Genomic DNA, 18,872 nt, shown 5'->3' with positions numbered 1-18,872 from the left:
TCTGCACCAGAACTTGAGCGCCATCTACTGCTTCTGGAAGTGAGGCTTCTCCCAGGACTCCAAGGTTCAGCAACCAGGTAAAGATAATGAGGGTCTTGCATGGGACGTTGCGTAGACAATAAACACGTATCCCTATGGAATTGTAAAATGCACTTAAGGTGTACACTTGGTTACCCCGTCCCAGCCACTTGCCTTCTTTTCCCGTTCTTCCTCTCTCCATGCAGTTCGCCGTTTGGTAAAATGGGGCAGCCGAAGGAAGTCTGTCACTTCTCCTTCGCCGTTGACCAGGGCGCAGAACACAGGGTGATCTCTGCCAACCAGACCGGAAAAAAATAGTGCAACAGTCAGAAATAAGAGAATATAACTAAGAGAAGAATGAGATTAGGAAGTCAGGGAAGGAATGAGGCTGAGCAGGCACGAATGAACAGGTACCTGGCAGAGGAGAAAGCGATGCCTAGGACGCGGATGCCCTTCCCTTGGTTCTCATCCATAAAGTCATCATCTTCCTCTACCTGTTGATCTGGTCGGTAGGGTGCGACCCTCAACCAGTTGTAGAGTTTGCGACTACAGGCCTGAGGAGGAGACACACCAGACACTAGGGCCGAGAGGCTCACCAAGTGTGCCATGCTGGAAACAGATGCGGGTGCGCATGTGCCAAGGCTGTACTGACATGCGCACTTGCTCCTAGCCCTTGGCAGGCTTACGGTAGGAAGGCATACCTTGCTTTTGGAAACAGGAGAGTATGCAGAGAACAGTAATATAAACAAAGAATGTTTAAATTAGGGGTGGCAAGCCAAGAGGCTGTTCAAATGGGGAGGTCTTGGAGTGATCCATGGCCTTGTCTGCACTCCCTGTGATTACCCTCTCCCTGCCCTCAGTGTTTCTCCATTAGCTAGAAGACTACTCTTAAGGGGTTCCTGCACTCTCAGCTCTAGTTTGGGGAAATCACAGGACCAAAGACCACGAGTTTCTGTCTTCACCTTTATGACATATTCTTTGGCTTCGGCCAGCAGCTTGTTCTTGAGTTCTTTGGCCATCTGCACATAGAGGAACTGCTGCAAAGCTCGTTCGATGGCCATGGTGCGCTGCCGGTTCCACTCCTGCACCTGGTGGCTGAACTCATCTCGATAGTAAAACTGTTTGATCTCTTCGAAATATGTCTGGTCATTGCCATAGCTGAGGAGAGACAACACGGCAGTGTCGGGGATGGAGGAAAGGGGATCCTCAGATGTCCACAAACCCTGAGTGAGCCAGGGACAATGGCTCGCTCAACTCTGAAACCGAGGTTCACATTCTTGAAGGACCCCTCCCTCAAAGAGCCCCCACCCCAGAGCTTCGCTTACCCTTCTACCCCCTTCATGTCTATACTGATGTCAATGGTGAGCAGCCCTTCATCTTCAGCCAAGCATATCTTGAGGAACTGGTCATCTCTCAGTTCCTTGACAGGCTTGTTCTTTAAGTATTTGAAGGAATAAGCATAGTGGGCCTCATCCACATCCTGCAGACATCAAGAGGAATCATCAGCCTACTGATAAGCTGGCTTGACCTTGGGAGAAAAGACTGCTTGTCTGCTCACAGGCAGACGGCTCAGCTGCGCACGAAAGCAAGAAACTCAATTCAGTCAACCCAGAGCTGGGCTATGTGTTGGACCAAAACCCTTCACCCAGCTCACCTTTCTACCTTTCTTGGTGGGGGTTATATTGAGCTTGGCTCTCTCCTGGAAGGTCTGCCTCAGCACCTGTCGGACAAGGGGCTCTCGGGCAATCTGCAGGGCTACCATGTAGCGGGCACCTTCCAGCACAGCTTCTGGCGTAGGGAATTGGCTGTAGGGAAAATGGGGCAGCTGTAGGATGACAGTGTCTGGCCCTCAGCCCCTTCCTCCTGCATGCCTACCACTTGCTGCATGCCTACCTGCAAACGTAATCCTTGGCCAGCTCCAAAGGCTCTGCAGGGAACTGCTCTGTCTCGTGCCGCTGATAGCTGTCCCGGAGGTTTTCCCCAAATTGCTCCGGAGTAAGCCCAAACTTTTTGGCCAGACCATCTGAAGCAAACAGGAGGGTGAAAGGTAAGACAACAGCTGGGCTGACAAATTTCTTTGCTCTCTGAATCCAGCGCAGCAATTCTGGGCACTAGACTTTAAAAAGGTCATGAAGAAACAGGACCAGGAAATTCACAAGGAATAGTAAAACTGCCTTTAAGCACCTGACAGGCTGTTATGAGGCCGAAGAAACAAGAATTTTCTGTGACTCCTGGGCTCAGAACTAAGGTGGAAGTTATAGTTTAATAAAAGAACATCTCAAAGACAGGATGGACTCCACCCTTCTGATCATGTGAGCTTTCCATTCCTTTAGGAAGTTAGGGAAAGGCCTGGCCATTACTGTGGGGTGGCTGTGGGTGCGGGGGGCCGGCGTTCAGAACTGGACTGGTGATTCGCTCAGATGTCAAGTCCTCTTCTTGCCCAGCAGCAACTACCAGGGAACTCCCCTTGCTCACGGCTACAAAACCCAGAATACAAAGCAACTGGTTTTTACCTAGCCCAGCGCTCTGGCAGATGGTGTACATATCTCGGCGGGAGGCCTGTTTGAGCTCTGGGCCCCTCTGCTCCTCATCTTCTGCCTCTTCACCCTCACCTGGGAAGAAATCATGAGTTAGTGCTCCAGTTTCCAGTCATTCCCAAGGATCTGACACATGTAGAGAGAAGCCCTAAAGGGCACTTAGCCCAGGTCATCCTAGGGGACGGTGTGGCCATCAAGCCTCCTGGGTTTTTCCAGCACTCGCCTTCCTCATCTCCCTCCTCCCGTACACGCTTCAGCTTCTTGCGGCTGGCCTTGGCAGCATTTTGCATCTTGGGAATATCACGACCATAATAAAGCAAGAAATGGTTGTAGACATCTTTCAGCTCATCCATTGACTGCACATCCTTAAGCCTGGAGGAAAGGGACAGAAGACCTCAATTTTATCACTGAGTAATAGTTTAAACCCAGTTCTGCTACAAGAGGTCCAATTCCCATGAGGCAAGATCCCAACTGGGATGGGTGCCTGTACTCTTCAATTATTAAAGCTACACAACACAACCAGACCATGACTTCCTTGCAACCAAGGTATCTTAGAGAAGGAATATGTCAAATGGTGGTCGCTGGTTGTTAGAAATGGAGATGAAGCTGAAGCATCATATTTCCAGCAAAGTTCAGAGTCCTTGAGAAGTCTGCCCCCGCCCCTCCCCCCAGCTTCATGACACTGGCCACTGAAGTCATCTGCTCCCCTCCCACACTCCACACTGATTGCAGGCTCATCAAGCCACTTTCTGGATATAATTTGGTTTCCCGTGTAACTTTACATGCAGGGATTCTCAGATCGGCAAACATGACTTTTTTTTTTTTTTTTAATGTTTTATTTATTTGACAGAGAGAGACAGCGAGAGAGGGAACACAAGCAGGGGGAGTGGGAGGAGAAGCAGGCTTCCCGCCGAGCAGGGAGCCCGATGTGGGGCTCGATCCCAGGGCCCTGGGATCATAACCCGAGCCGAAGGCAGACGCTCAACGACTGAGCCACCCAGGCGCCCCAAACATGACTGTCTTATCCTTTTAACATTTTATATCAATATAGATAACTACGATGAATTTGCCTGCCAGAAAGATCACTTTTGATGTGGGGACAAATTGGATTTCTAAGGGATGGGCCCTGTCCTGAGGATTTTGTAGGTTATGCTGCTCCCTGGGGGCCCGCCTTTGGTCTGAGGGCTCCTTGTAATGGAATAAACCCTGCACACGTCACCTCTCCATGTCGGTGGTATCCAGAGCCCGGATGCCATCAGCAAGGGGTTTGTCAGGGTCAGCGGATATCTGCTCGTACTGATAAGCCTGCATCTTCTCAAATAGCCGTGTTAGGTTCTCTTTGCGGATCCTCAGTTGGGTCCACTAGGAGGAGACAAGGCAGGAGTAAGGGCTGGTGTTTGGCCTTAGAGATCTGAGGCTGCTCCGTTCCTTACCAGGAGACCCTGGGGGAGAGCCTAACAGGCTGGGGAGGTCTGGGCTGCCATGGTATGTATAGGATGCTTGGGCTCTGGCAGCAGTGGTGCCCAGTCCACAGCTCAGCCTCTCAGCGGGGCATGGGCCCATCTTACCTTTTCATCCCACTGCCACACCCTCCACAGGTCATTGATGTGCAACTCAGGCTCCACATACTCCTTACGGTAGAAAGCAATAAAAGGCACCTAGAATGGCAGGAAGACTGCAGTCAACCAGAATGGAAAGATCTGTAAGGAGCTCCTTTGCCAGAGGGGTAAATAGCACCAGAACATTCAACAGTCGGAAGCCTGACCTCCCTCACAGGCTCCTTAAGGGCACGTGCTCTCCCCCATAGTGGAAAACGGTGCTGCAGACAGGTAGTATCGTTCTCCTGATCACTAGAGTCTCCTTTGGTTCTCACACTCTTGAGCCAACGGACCACATCTGAGGACAGAAGGGGGCTCCCCACCTGACAGGTAGCTCCCCTTTCCCTCACCCCCAGGTGAATTTCTTTTTGACAGAGAGAGAAAGAGAGAGAGAGAGAGAGCGCGCGCACGCACAAGCGGGGGGTGAGGGTGGGCAGAGGGACATGGAGACAATCTAAAGCAGGTTCCAAGCCCAGTGCAGAGCCTGACGTGGGGCTTGATCCCATGATCAGGACCTGAGCTGTAATCAAGAGCTGGACACTCAACTGACTGAGCCACCCAGGTGCGCCCCCCACCTGAATTTCTAACCAATGGGCCATTAGAGAGCTTGAGGTGCTACCTCAAAGTGTTGATTTCGCATGAAGCCCAAGGCTTCTTTAATCTTCTGAATCGTGCTGGGCCCTTTTCGACTGAAGCTGCTGGTTGGCTGCCCTCGGTCTAGATAATCACAGCTTTCCTAGAGCCAGAAGAAAAAAGAAACAGCAACAACGCTGTTACTTGTTTTGTCTTACCATGAGTGAAACTGTTTCATGTCAAAGGATAACCTTGTCAGATGAAATCCAAAAAAATCTCTCATACACATACACACACTCATACTGTCCTGTACTAGGCACATAGACGTCTGGGGCATGGGAGGAGGAGGTCTTCATCTTGATGAAGTGGCTTCCAGTTCGTGTCAAACAGAAGGATCTTTTTTTGGATACCTGCAGAGAAATGGTTGGTGTGGCAAAGGCATTCCTGTAGATCCAGTCAGCTTCTTCTTCTAGTTCATCATCTTCAGCCCCCTTAACTGGGATGGAGCGGAGCTGTGGGGGATAAGACAACAATGAGACTGACTTTATCCTGTATCCCCTGTGGGAAATACACACCACTTCAGGAGAGAAACGTGTGCTCCAGACACACATTTCCGGCTCCCTGGAAGAGTGTTGTCCTGGCACAAAGTAGACACCTTATGTATCTGCTAAAGAAAGAGTGCCATTTTGGGGCGCCTGGGTGGCTCAGCTGGTTAAGCAATTGCCTTTGGCTCAGGTCATGATCCTGGAGTCGCGGGATCGAGTCCCGCATCGGGCTCCCTGCTCGGTGAGGGGCCTGCTTCTCCCTCTAACCCTCCCCGCTCTCATGTACTCTCTCTCTCTCATTCTCACTCTCTCAAAATAAATAAATAAATCTTTAAAAAAAAAAGAAAGAAAGAGTGCCATTTCAAGAACCATAAGCAGCACAAGAGCCTTCTCTAAGAGCCAGACTCCCTGCACCCCCTGGTCACATGGGGTTCAAAGCCAACTTCCTATATACCATTCAGTATCAGATTGTTCCCAGACTGTTCCTCTGCTACGGCGCTTGGAGCAAGGAGGCTTAGGGCAGTGATTACAGATGGGCAGAAGGACAGAAGCTGGTGCTTTCTTACCTGGAACCTCTCAGGCAGGTCGGTGGCTCGGATTTCATTGTCCTGATCTGTGAGGTGGCTGCTTTCCAGCTCACTGGGCTCATACATCTCGAAGATGCTCCTGCGGCTCACACGTTTCTTGGTGGTCTTCTTGGGGCGTACTCGGATCTCACCCTCAGCCTCATCATCCTCATACTCATACTCTTCCTCCAGTTCTTCATCATACTCATTGTATTTCTCAAACTCATCATAGTCAAAGTCCACACCAAAAATCTCCTGGGCTTCCTGCAGGGCCCTGTGGGTGACAGCAAGAGGCAGTTGGCCCAGGTTCTGGTGAGAGGAGAGAGATGCGGCCCATGCATAGATCCTTGACTTGCCCCAAAGGAAACAAGGAACATTAAGAGAAAGGTAAATTAAAAAAGCATATTTACTGTGGAATAAAGACTTAGCTGGGGGATATTTCTGGAAGAAAAAAAGCCCATGGTTGGTATGTGCCAGTGTCAGGGATCAAAAAGCAACAGGGCAGATAGGTCCATATTCTGCTCAGCAGATCCATCTTTTCCTAAGACATTACAGTATTCCCTTACAGCAAAAGATTTTCCTGCAACAAAATTATACTTAGGAGGCCAATATATAAACGAATAAACACGGAGCTGCAGGTGCAGAGGGAGGCTGGATGGAGGCCTACACACGTGACTCCACCCTGAGCCCACAGTGGCCCTATAATGCAGAGAGCTCTCAGGGCTTCTAGGAGCAGTATGATATTCCTGCCTAGTAAAGGTTATCTGAGGCGGGGAAGCAAAAACGTTGAGAGCCGAAACGTCCCATTTTTGGCAGAAACCTCTGACATCCTCCTTCCTATGTCTACTCAGATGCCTTTATCACCGCCCCGTACCAGACCCCACTCACGCATCTGTGTATCCGGGAAGCTTTTTCCGCCATTTAGGTTTTTTCAGAGGCTGTCCATCATCATCCACAATGAAGTCATCAATGTCTGGGCAGGGAAGGAAGGGATTAGTACTCAGAGGCAGGGCATGAGCCAGGACTGAATGGCTTTAGTTCCTATGTGACTGGCCAGTGAGAAGAGTAGGGAGGCTCCTGAAAATGAACTTCTTTCTGTCAAATGCTGGGGGCCTGTGGCTGAAGAATGGTTTCCCACCCTGCCCGTAGGGGCTAGGCAATCCCAACACCCACCCAAACCCAGGCTTCCCAGCCTGATGCCACATACCTGATTCTTCATCATCTTCCTCCTCCTCCTCTGGAGGAGCCATGGGGGCCTCCACGGCTTCCTGCCCTTCTTCCCCTTCCCCATCCTGGAAGATCTCCTCTGCAATTGCCTCTTTTTCATGTTCCTCTTTGCCATATTCCTCCTCGTCGTCATCCTCATCATCTGACATTTTTTTGACACGTCGGTATTTTTGCTAGGGGTGGGAAAACCCGCCTCATCAGGGTCTGAGGGGGCGGGCAGAAGGGTGCTTGCTCGCTAGTCTCACTCCCATTTCCCCACCAAAGTTCTGCTGACCAAGGGGATGGCAAAGAACACGTTACGTGATGCTCTTTCAGCACCAAGGCCCACCCTCGAAGCTCTGACAGTCCTTTCTCTAACAGGTACCCAGATCTGGGATGCGAATCTCGTCTCCACGGCACAAGGACGCAGAGCAACTTTCTCTTCTCGGATGCTTCCCAAACTGTTCTGGAGGTGCCTCATCCCACAGAAATCACTGAATTTCAAGGCCTTTTTCCTTCATCCCCAGGGACAGAGAAAAAGAATGACACTTACTCCTCTTTTGACTTTGACACCCAAATTCTCCTCAATGAGGTCAAAATCATCATCCTCCAGGCGGTCATCAAAAGACGCTGGAGAAAACAAAGTGTTACGCACGGTGACGGGGAGTCCCCTGCTCCGCTGCAACTTCCACCCCAGCTTCGCTTGACTGAGGAGAGACTACTCACTGCGTTTTCTCTTCTTGTGGCCAACATCATCTTCTGAATCGCCAGAGTCACTACCCTCATCCTCCTCCCCTTCATCTTCGTCGTCATCATCATTGATAAAGCCTTTCAGATTGCCTTGCTCATCCTGATCATCTAGGTTCTCCTCCTCCTCCTCCTCATCTGCAAAACATGCACGTTTGAGGCGTGGAGTTTGGGTAACGGGCTGTGGGGGGGTGGGCAGGGCCACCTGCTTTACTGTGATTCTCTCTTTGCTCTGAAGCTAAGGGTGTGAGGGCCATGTTAACTTTTCAGCCTCATCTAAAGATGTAAGACATGGCCACTGACTCAGAGGAGCACCACCTGGAAAAGGACGATCTCCTTTCTATGTTCACCATCGGTCTTTAGGCAAGATGATTTTCCTAATTACTTGGGCTCTTCAAAATCACACTAGGGGCTTTAGAGCCACCAATCATCTTTGTTTTCCTCTTAGTTTATAAATTCAGAGGCTATATTACTTCTTTTATCCATTAATTCTTTTGATAAAACTTACGTTTACCTTTCTGTCTTTAAAGCCATTTCATGGTTCTACTCTGCTGAGGATCCTAGTGGTTGACTTTGGCCAGAGAAATAGGAGACTGGGCACATAAACCCCAACACTCCTAGGTCTCTACAAGAGGAAAACATTACCTATGTACTTATTTGTTGGTTTACTGTCTGTCCCCTCCCACTAGTGTCAACTCCACAACAGCAGGGTCTTTATTTTATACTTCTAGTTCTAGGCACAGTGCCTGGCACACAGCAGACAGATGCTCAGTAAGTATTTTCTACAAATTACTGAAAATTCTCAAGCTGGTACCTCATGTGTGATAACTTCTGTGCTCAGCCTGAGCCTCTCATCAGCAAGAATCCAACTATCCAAAGCTTAGCAATAGTGGGGAGAAGCTCGAGGCTGGGGCCTCCTCACCGTCATCCTCCTCTTCCACAAATTTCTTGGTGACTCGGGGCACCACTTCGCCTTCATCATTGTACTCTTCCTCGGACTCCTCGGCCTCGCTTTCCACAAAATCAGACATGGCTGCAGCTTCTCACGGCCTGCCTAAAGATGACTAGGGAAGGAAGGAAGATGGGGATAAAAAAAAAAAAAAAAAATTTGACACATGACTTTACAGAGTGCCCTCAAACCTTTCCACAAACAGCTTTTAGCCACATGCCACTGCTCTGCCTCCTCAATCGTTCCCAGCTAGGGAGGAGACAGTAAGAATCAGATGGCTCCATCACATCCATTTTCCACTCCTCCCATGGTTACTCCTCTCACATGTGCCTTTAAAAAGATGATTGATTACATTGGACTTCTTTATATAGAGTTGACTCTTGAACAGCAGGAGTTTGAGCTGCATGAGTCCACTCACAGGTTTTATTCGATAAATACACAGAGTACCGTAAATGTATTTTCTCTTCCATGTGATTTTCTTGACACTTTCTTTTCTCTAGCTTATTTTAAGAATATGGTATATAGTACATATAACGTGCAAAATGTGTTAATTGACTATTTAGTTTATCATGTTATGTTATCCCAGCAAACAGTAGGCTATTAGTAAAGTTTTCAGGGAGTCAAAAGTTATATGCAGATCTCTGACTGCGGGGGAGGCCAGTGCCCCTAACCCCTGCGTTGTTCAAGGGTGAACTGTAGAACAAAGGATTTTATCTCATTTATCATTTGGGGGCAGGAAGGGGTGAATGAGGAAAGAAGTTAGTGTAGGAGTGATTACAGAGGTAGGGATATGGTAGCAGTGAGATTATATGACTCGCTCCTAAGAGATTTGGGAAACAAGTGTGAACTTAACGCCTGGCTGCTGACAGAGTCAAAAGGAAAATTCTTTCCAACAGATTAAATGACACTTCATAAGCCTGAGCCACTTGTGTGACTACTGGTTGGGAGCATTTGGGTGGAGAAGGGGTCTCTTTAGAAACATTAGAACCATAACTCTATTTTTACCATTTACCTCCCCAGCAAAAAAACATTTTGAAAGTGACTTCCATGGCCTACAAAATAAAGGCAACACAGTTAAGTGCAAAGATTGCTGGGCTTAAGAGTAGAGATCAAAACCTGGTCCCATAATCTACCCAATATATAAGCTAAGCAAATTATTGAATTTGTCTGGATATCAACTTCTTCATCTGGAAAACAGGAATAGCACTACCTACCTTGTAGAGTAGTTAAGACTATGACATGACACAAAGGAAAGAACCTAGTTTACAGTTTCAATAAATGTTAACGGAGTCTGAATTTGAATCGTGGGCCTAATTTTCCTTAGCATTCTGTAATTTTGTACCAACCAGTCCCAAATGTGTCTTCTACTTCCCCGCTTTCGGACTCATCCAGAGCCTGGAAATGGCAGAACCATAACATGGGAGTTTCCTGGGCCTTGTAGAACTTTATTTATTTATTTAAACGTAATAAAGGGAGGGGGAGGGAGAGAGACTCCCAAGCAGACTCTGCACTGAACATGGAGCCCAGTGCAGGGCTGGATCTCACCACCATGAGATCAGGGCCCAAGCCGAAACCAAGAGTCAGACGCTTAAATGACTATCCTACCCAGGCATCCCACACCTCACAGGACTTGAAAAAACAGCACACATCCCACACATTGTAACATCAAGATCCTAGATTCTGGAATCCTGAAGCTGGCTGCTGATAAACTCAGCATCAGTCCTCACCTTGTCCTGAATTATGGTCCACCGTGTATGTGCCCATTTTCCACACCTAAGACCATAAGCTTCTGGATGTTAGAGACCATATCCAATTGAAGGGCTAATAAAAACCATGAAAATATAAGTGACAACACGAGAGCATCAGAAGGCACTTTGTGATTCTGTACCAAGTAACTTATATCCTTCTAGGTGCTCTGCACAAAACAGGAACAGCTAAATATCTGTTAAATAAATTACATGCTTTTTCATATTGTTGCCACCTTCCCAGGGAAAGATGGCAGTGGGATGGGAGAAAAGAGGAGGCTAGCTAACAGTCACCTGAAATGGTCTGAGCTCTAGTAGGAGCCTTAAGTGCTATGGCTCTAATTTTTCTGAAAATTACCCTTACTGATGTCAACTTACACCACAACCAATTAATTTAAGATTGACTGAACTTAAGGAAACAAAACTGAAGGTACTGAGTTCTGGTGGAAAGGGAGAGGCAATGATATGGTCTTATGTTCAATTTCAGGCTGAGGTTTCAGATGCCATTCAAGCTTTACTGAATGCCTGCCGTGTACATACATTCTGCTCGGACCTAGGGATTTGAGGATAAACAGGATTGTTTGTTATCAAAGAGCTGACTTCTGGTAGAGGGAGAGAGATATGAAAACAAATAAGGACCACAGAACAATTTTACGTATTCTATGTAGAGAGCAGGCATAGGAAGAGAATTAGAAACAAACCAACCCACAACACTCACATAAAACCCAAGCAAAACTAATACAGGCCTTTCAACAATTAAAAAAAAAAAAAAAAAGTGCCCAGAGCAACAGTAATCACACTTCTACCAAGTTCCACACTTAAGGAAGGAATACCTATTAACCCCTACACCGTCCTAGGAGTTACAGTGCACTTTCTCCATTCAACAAAGGAGATGACAGACTCGTAAAGTCACTTGTTCAAGTTGATACAAACACCAACTGCAAGAGCTGAGGTCTGAGTTAAAGTGTGTTTGACTCCGAAGTCACAGTTGTACAATTGTTTCTAATATATCAGTAGGTCTCCAAGTGGAGTCAGGGGACCACCTCCTCCCATCTCTCATGAGTGTACAGTGGAGTTTTCCAGAGGTAGTATGATGTGCAGTATCACAACACTGAATGCAGAAGCAGATATGAAAATCCAGCTGTTCTATTAAGGGAGACATTAAAAAGATTTGGGGGGCGCCTGGGTGGCTCAGTCAGTCAAGCGTCGACTCTTGGTTTCAGCTCAGGTCGTGATCTCAGGGTGTGGGATCAGCCCTGCATTAGGTGGAGTCTGCTCTCCCTCTGCCCGCCCCCCCCCCCGCACTCCTGCGCACATGCTTTCTTTCTCAAATAAAATCTTTAAAAAGATTTGGGGAAAAAAAGTAAAACAGTGTCATGCTTCTCACTACTTTTGTTTTGAAAACTACAATTGTTTTTTATAAAAATATTTATGTTAAAATGTAGTGAGCTTATTATTTTTTCCCCAGCTTTACTGACATATAATAGACATAAAACACTGTAAGTTTAAGGTGTATAATGTGTTAATTTAACATACCTGTATACTGCAAAATAATTTTTTTGGTGGTGCTTTATTATTATTTCAAAATGAATTAATATACCCAATTTAAATTTCTTATCTGGTAGACATCAAAATATAAAAATCTCATAAACATCAATAGATACAACTCACATAAACAAAACATTTTTGCAATCTTCAATTATATTTGAGTATAAAGAGGGTCTTAAGATTAAAAATGTTTGAGAGCTGCTATACTATATAGTTGTGACACACCCCACAGGGTGGTGATACAAGTCTTACGGTTAGATTGATGCTCTTTTTTTCCCCAAGACTTGTGTCCTTAAGGTAATATACTTTGAGTACTGTAGAAAGTGAATATCTAAAACTACTAATTAAATCTGGTGCTCTAATTTGAATCCTGACATCACGCCCACCCCCCACCCCCCCGGCCCTGAACTAAGCCATTAAAAATAGATTTGGGTACAGCAGCCCCCACACATGGCTTGCTTTAATTAGGCTATCAGACCCACAAATTCAGTCTTATAAGGCCTCAACATCTTCACATTAAATGCCAGCTCCTGCAGACCAGATGCCCTCCAGTCTACTTAACAGAGAGAAACAGACAGCCTACCTGATGAAAACAACAGCTTTTTTTCTGTCCCGGGAGGCAGCTGGTGCTCTGTGCTACATGCAGCTTTTCTCCCATTCCCTAGGTTAGCAATAGAGTACATGCTGTGCTCTAGCGGGGGGAATGCTTCCAGTCTAGCTCACTGCCAAGACTTTCAGTTAAAAGAGGTGTGCCAGAAGCAAGCCTGACTTGCTGCAACTCGCAGGAGCTAAATGTGCAGAGGGTGCCGCAGCAGCACTGCAGGCTGAGGTTGGCAAGCAGTAACTATTCCCCAACAAAAATACTCTTCTTTTCTTTTAAGATTTTATTTATTTATTTGAGAGAGAGAGAATGAGAGATAGAGAGCACGAGAGGGAAGAGGGTCAGAGGGAGAAGCAGACTCCCTGCCGAGCAGGGAGCCCGATGCGGGACTCGATCCCGGGACTCCAGGATCATGACCTGGGCCGAAGGCAGTCGCTTAACCAACTGAGCCACCCAGGCGCCCCAAAAATACTTTTACTAGCGTATGATTATTACTAATGTATGATATCTGAGCTAAGCCCGGCAGAGTTCAGGTTTTTTTATTTAGTACTTATGCTTTTGAATTTTCCCCACATTCAGACCGTTAAGTTAAATGTGCTAGTGAAACAGGTCTAGAAGGGGCATGGGGTAGCGAAGGGAGGCTTCTCCAGGCAGAAGCACAGCTGCAGTCCAAGATGTGGCTCAAAGGGAGAGGCTGGCTGTTACCATGACATTCTCTGGAAGAGGAATGGAGCTGGGATCACATTGCCACAAGGAGGCCCTTGGCAGTCCCTCCTTTTGAACAAGATGATGTAGGAGGCAATTAAAAGGAGACCAGAGCAAAAAAAGATGTTAATTCCCTTCACTGCCAGCTTCAATTAACATTTACTTCTATATATACATATATATATAGGATTAAGCTCTGTGCTGGGACTTGGGTATATAAAAATGAGTAAAATAAGCTTTTTTACCTTGGTAGAATTCACAATCTCAAAAAACTTGTAAATAAAGTTATGACAAAGCACAATGAATGTTGTATCACAGTCATATACCAGGACTACAGGAGCAATTATGAGGAGAGAGAGATGTCAGAAAATGCCTCAGAAAAGGTGATGCCTGAGTTAAGAGGACTTAAGAAGATAATCTGGAAAAAGCAACATGAGCAGAGGCTTAGGTCTGAAAGGGCCTAGTGGTATGGGGAACAGTCCCACAAGTCTGGTGTGGAGTTTCAACTCTAAGACACTCTCTATTTTATGAGCAAAAGCCTGGGACTATTCCAAAAGTGTTCACAAGTGACTACCCAATTTGGAATTCAAAAACCTGAAAGTTTAATAAATGAAGTATTCAGAATCCACTTAAGACAAGTTCTTTTAAATTCAGAAATCTTTAAGAAAAATCCTAATCCAACCAAATCAAGATGTTAAAATAAAGAAAAAGTGAGGGGTGCCTAGCTGGCTCAGTCAGTAGAGGATGCATTGATCTCAGGGTTGTAAGTTCAAGCCCCACGTTCGGTGTAGAGATTACTTAAAAATAAAATCTTTTTTTTTTTTAAAGATTTTATTTATTTATTTATTTGAGAGAGAGAGAATGAGAGATAGAGAGCATGAGAGGGAAGAGGGTCAGAGGGAGAAGCAGACTCCCTGCTGAGCAGGGAGCCCGATGTGGGACTCGATCCTGGGACTCCAGGATCATGACCTGAGCCGAAGGCAGTCGCTTAACCAACTGAGCCACCCAGGCACCCAAAAATAAAATCTTAAAACAAAAAACACACATACACAAAACAGAAAATGTTAACACTACCTATCGTCATTTTAATGTGCACACCACATTTATAGGAAATAACTTTTTTTTTTTTAAGTTTTATTTATCTGACAGACAGAGAGGGAACACAAGCAGGGGGAGTAGGAGAGGGAGAAGCAGGCCTTCTGCTGAGCAGGGAGCCCGATGCAGGGCCCAATCCCACGACCCTGGGATCACGACCTGAGCTGAAGGCAGACGCTTAACGACTGAGCCACCCAGGCGCCCCAGGAAATAACAATCTTATGATCTTTTCTTTTTTTTTTTTTTTTAAGGATTTTCTTTATTTGAGAGAGAGAGAGAGTGAGCGAGAGAGAGCACAAGCAGAGGGGGGTGGGGAGAGGCTGGGGAAGAGGGAGAAACTGATGCCCCGCTGAGCTGGGAGCTCAATGCGGGGCTGGATCCCAGGACCCTGGGACCATGACGTGGGATCATGACTTGGGCAGAAGGCAGACGCTTAACCAACTGAGCTACTCAGGCACTTAGGATCTTCAAATACCAGAGTGTAGAAAGCATTATTGTTAATGATGACTAACATAAGTAATTTAAGAATACAAGTTTCTCTGTTCTTTCCACATTTCCTTGCAGAATAAGGACAAAAGAGGAGCAGAAACAACTGAAATATGTAACCAGAATCAGAATCCCTGCAACAGAGGCTGGGAGTAAGTTACCAGTCTTGTGCCACATACACTGGGGAACATATTCCTGCCCTAGCACAGGGGTTATCAAACCACAGAGAGCCAGATCTGCCACTGTAGCACAAAATCTGACACTGATGATATGTAAATGAATGGGAGTTGCCTGATTTGGCCAAGGAGCTTTAATTTGTTGACCCATGATCTAGAAGTACAGGAGTAATTGAAAGAATTGGTGACCAAGGTACCATGGGAGCCTGTAAGAGTGGACTCCAATCTGGTTTTGAGGAAGTGACTGAATAAAGACTGTAAGACTGTGGAGGAATTAGCTAAAGGGAGGAGCTACCCTCTTTGGTGGTCATGCAAGGAGTGGTAGTGTTGGAGGAGAGTACTTCCAGCACAAGGCCCAGGGCCAGTGGCAGGGCCAGTGAGGGCCAGCTTGACTAGAGAGAAGGAGCAGGGTTCATAATGAGTTGGAGTGAAATCATAAGGATCTTGACAGGGTAAGTTAAAGATTTTGGACTCTAAAGGTGCTGGAAAGCCCCTGCAGGTTTTAAACCGAACTTAGCTTACTTGCTAATTCAACGAAGATTTATTTAACAAGTGCCTACTACCTGTCAGGCACGTAGGAAAAACAAAGTCCTGTTCCTAGGATATCTATATTCTGGTGTAGGAGACAAACCACAAACAAAATAAACCTTGCTATAAATACTAGGAAGGAAATAAATACCCTCACCTCTGAGAGGGTAAGTTTAGGATGAGATGTCAACAATGGGTAGGGGTGCCTGGGTGGCTCAGATGGTTAAGCGTCTGCCTTCGGCTCAGGTCATGATCCCAGGGTCCTGGGATCGAGTCCTGCATCGGGCTCCCTGTTCCTTGGGGGCCTGCTTCTCTCTCTCTCTGTCTCTCATGAATAAATAAATAAAATCTTTAAAACAAACAAACAAAAACAATGGGTAGGAAGAGGTTCCTGGTAGAAAAGGTGGGCAAGAACTTGGCATATGGTAGGCAATGTCCCAAGGGCAATATGACCAGAGAATGGTGAAGGCAGCAGAATGGGAGAAAGAGGAGGGGCCTGCTCAAGTGGGGCTCTGAAAGCCATAGAAAACCACTGGAGTGCTTTAAGCAGGGAGACTTGGGTGGAAACAGGGAAAACTGAGGATATCCCTGTTGTAGCCCAGGCAAAAGATGATGGTGGTTTCGAATAGGGTGGTAAAAGCGGAGACAGAGAACAGAAAACAGATTTGAAACATATTTTGGAAGAAGTGACAGGACTTACCAAACTTGGGAAGGAGGGCAGTAAGGGAAAAGAATCCAAGATGATCCCCAGAGGTCTGGCTTTGGTAACCATGTGGATGAGAGTACGTCTTAGAGAGGGAAGATCAGGTCTGGAGCGATGGGAAAACTAAAACGTTCTTTTTTTATGTTAGGTTTGGGATGTCTAAGAAACATCCAAATGGAGCTATTAAATAGGCATTCTGTATACAATTCTTTTTTTTAAAGATTTATTTATTTGACAGAGACACAGTGAGAGAGGGAACACAAGCAGAGGGAGAGGGAGAAGCCGACTCCCTGCTGAGCAGGGAGCCCGACATGGGGCTTGATCCCAGGACCCTGGGATCATGACCTGAGCTGAAGGCAAATGCTTAACGACTGAGCCCCCTCTGCGTACAATTCTTGAACATAGAGAAGGTAGGGCTAGAGATTTGAACTTGACAGTTGCCACCTTTCAGATAGTAATTAAAGCCACGGAGACCGGATCATCTAAAGGAAGTATGCAGAGAGCCCAAGATTAGACTCTGAAGGAAATTCAACATTTAGACACTAGGTAGGGAGCAAAAGTGGCTAGCTAAGGAGACTGAGAATGAGCAACCAGAAAAATGGAGACAATCCAGGAGTTAAGTGTTAATGAAACCAAGAGAAGAGAGTTTCTTCTTCATCATCGTCGTCTTTTTTTTTTTTTTTAAAGATTTATGTATTTGAGAGAGAGCGAGTGGGAGGGAGAGGAAGAAGCAAGACACCCCACTGAGCAGGGAGCCTGATGTGGGGCTCTATCCCAGGACCCTGGGATCATGCCCTGAACCGAAGGCAGATGCTTACTGACTGAGCCACCCAGGAGCCCCAAGACAAGAGAGTTTCAAGACAGGAGTAAACTGTGTTGCATATTCCAGGGATTGAGGAAGGTAAGAACAAAGTATCCATGAGATCTGGCAATAAAGAAACCATTAGTAACCTTGACCAGAGAAACTTCAACCAAGTGGTTAGAAGAGAAACCAGACTAGTAGAGCCTGAAAAATGAATAAAATTCGAGAAAGTTGACACAGAAATCTGGCTGTGAAGGGAAATCAAAAAAGGAGGATGATAGTTGGAGGGGGATGAGGGGGGTTACCAGAACATAATTTGTATGTGATGGTAAAAGATTTTTATGGAGAGGTAGAATTGGGTGACTGATTTCATAAGGGAATAATGGAGAGGAAGAATCCAAGGATTTTACACAGGATCCTTATCACAGTGACATTTATTGAGACCAAGAACATAGGAGCAAGGGCAAATTTACTTGCCTCCAAATACCATTTGTTTCCAGTATACTATGTGGGCTTCCCTTCTGGGGAAGGTCTATTGAGAGAGAACTGTGAAACGTGACAGCCTCTCTAGATTGCACCACTTATAGACGTGATTAATCTCTTAATAAGGTTTAAACCTCTTAGGGAGTAACTATGCCAATCTAATCTAGTAGCCATAGAAGCCATCTAAAGAAGATATTTGCATTGGCCGAGGGGACACAAGTGATGGAAAAAGGCTCTAAATTCAGGTGATGAGGGAGCAATCATACTTTTGTAATCAATACAGTGAATACTTTAGAACCGGTACCTTCCAAATAAACAGTGCAAGTAAGCTTTTTTCTAGAAGAAATTAATCAAATTCAAAACTGTTTACATTCACCATGTTCATTAATAGCAGCAGTGTAACTCAATACTCCTTTGCTACTTCTGATATTACAGTGAATTTCCAAGGATGTATTTTCAGAAAGCTTAGGCCTCTTATTAAAGAAAAATAAGCATCACTTCTTGAAACAACCAAGAGAAACGAACTGCTCCAGCTGGTTCAAGGGACTGCCTGGTAAGAAAGGCAGAAACTGGAAGAAAATGAAGTTTTGACTCAATAGCCCATTCTGAGGTTTGGGGTGGGCGGTTGATGGATACAACCATCTATAAAAAGTTCTAATTTTATTTTCAACAATACGGAAAAAGATGGTATTTGGCATCGCCCTCTAGCCTGATGGCCTAGCTGCTGAAACATCCGTAGGTTTAACATCCCCAGAACAAAAAATTCGATCACCTGATCCTGACTCAGAAGCCCCAAGTCCCTTCCATTCCCAAATCTTTTGGCGTGGCCCAATTTTCACAAGCTTTCGAGAGAAGGACGGAATCCCAAGAAGCCTGTTGCTACAACAGGGCGCCCAATTCACGGGTTCCGGGTAGCATAGGGCTGGGAAAAGCTCTGAGACTCTAGGCAACTACTCCGGTTTCCTTCTCCTTTTCCCTTATAGATCAGGGAAGGCCGGGGGGGCCCCCTTCTTCCCGCATACGGCTCCCCAGTACCTCTTCCTTTACGGGACCAGGCCCTAGGAGCCTGGTTCCTCACCTGACCCATTCGAGAAACACGCTTTCCAGTTCGAACTTTACCTGCCTGAAGCCCGCCGCTACTCCGGAGCGCTAAGCCCCCACCGAGGAAAATGGAGTCGTCGAACCGAGACTGGGAAAGGATAGTACGGACCCACCGCACGGCCCCTCCGCCGCCACCGCCGCCGCTGCTGCGTCAACGTGC

At 46.3% G+C, this 18,872-nt stretch overlaps 1 protein-coding gene across 1 annotated transcript in view; it reads right to left on the bottom strand.

Moving 5' to 3' along the window:
* The window catches only part of SUPT6H (SPT6 homolog, histone chaperone and transcription elongation factor), a 33,290-nt gene extending 14,427 nt beyond the window's left edge, over nucleotides 1-18,863 (bottom strand). The window contains exons 1-19 of the mRNA XM_028109059.2: nucleotides 18,731-18,863; nucleotides 8,713-8,854; nucleotides 7,770-7,928; nucleotides 7,597-7,673; nucleotides 7,045-7,237; nucleotides 6,726-6,810; nucleotides 5,838-6,111; nucleotides 5,137-5,238; nucleotides 4,773-4,889; nucleotides 4,124-4,213; nucleotides 3,775-3,917; nucleotides 2,779-2,927; nucleotides 2,532-2,630; nucleotides 1,912-2,041; nucleotides 1,673-1,823; nucleotides 1,344-1,498; nucleotides 981-1,176; nucleotides 433-572; nucleotides 193-310 (exon numbers count right to left, since the gene is read on the bottom strand). Coding sequence (XP_027964860.1) covers nucleotides 193-310; nucleotides 433-572; nucleotides 981-1,176; nucleotides 1,344-1,498; nucleotides 1,673-1,823; nucleotides 1,912-2,041; nucleotides 2,532-2,630; nucleotides 2,779-2,927; nucleotides 3,775-3,917; nucleotides 4,124-4,213; nucleotides 4,773-4,889; nucleotides 5,137-5,238; nucleotides 5,838-6,111; nucleotides 6,726-6,810; nucleotides 7,045-7,237; nucleotides 7,597-7,673; nucleotides 7,770-7,928; nucleotides 8,713-8,821 — 2,487 coding nt within the window. The 5' untranslated portion in view covers nucleotides 8,822-8,854; nucleotides 18,731-18,863. The remainder of the gene's footprint in view (nucleotides 1-192; nucleotides 311-432; nucleotides 573-980; nucleotides 1,177-1,343; nucleotides 1,499-1,672; nucleotides 1,824-1,911; nucleotides 2,042-2,531; nucleotides 2,631-2,778; nucleotides 2,928-3,774; nucleotides 3,918-4,123; nucleotides 4,214-4,772; nucleotides 4,890-5,136; nucleotides 5,239-5,837; nucleotides 6,112-6,725; nucleotides 6,811-7,044; nucleotides 7,238-7,596; nucleotides 7,674-7,769; nucleotides 7,929-8,712; nucleotides 8,855-18,730) is intronic.
* Nucleotides 18,864-18,872: the final 9 nt, after the last annotated feature.

This window comes from Eumetopias jubatus, unplaced genomic scaffold, assembly GCF_037043125.1.
Source record: "Eumetopias jubatus isolate StellerSeaLion01/CBP00866 unplaced genomic scaffold, mEumJub1_p1.0 scaffold_10, whole genome shotgun sequence".
NCBI lineage: Eukaryota > Metazoa > Chordata > Mammalia > Carnivora > Otariidae > Eumetopias > Eumetopias jubatus.
Note: the sequence above shows the minus strand (reverse complement) of the source record. Positions and strands in the feature narration are given on the sequence as shown.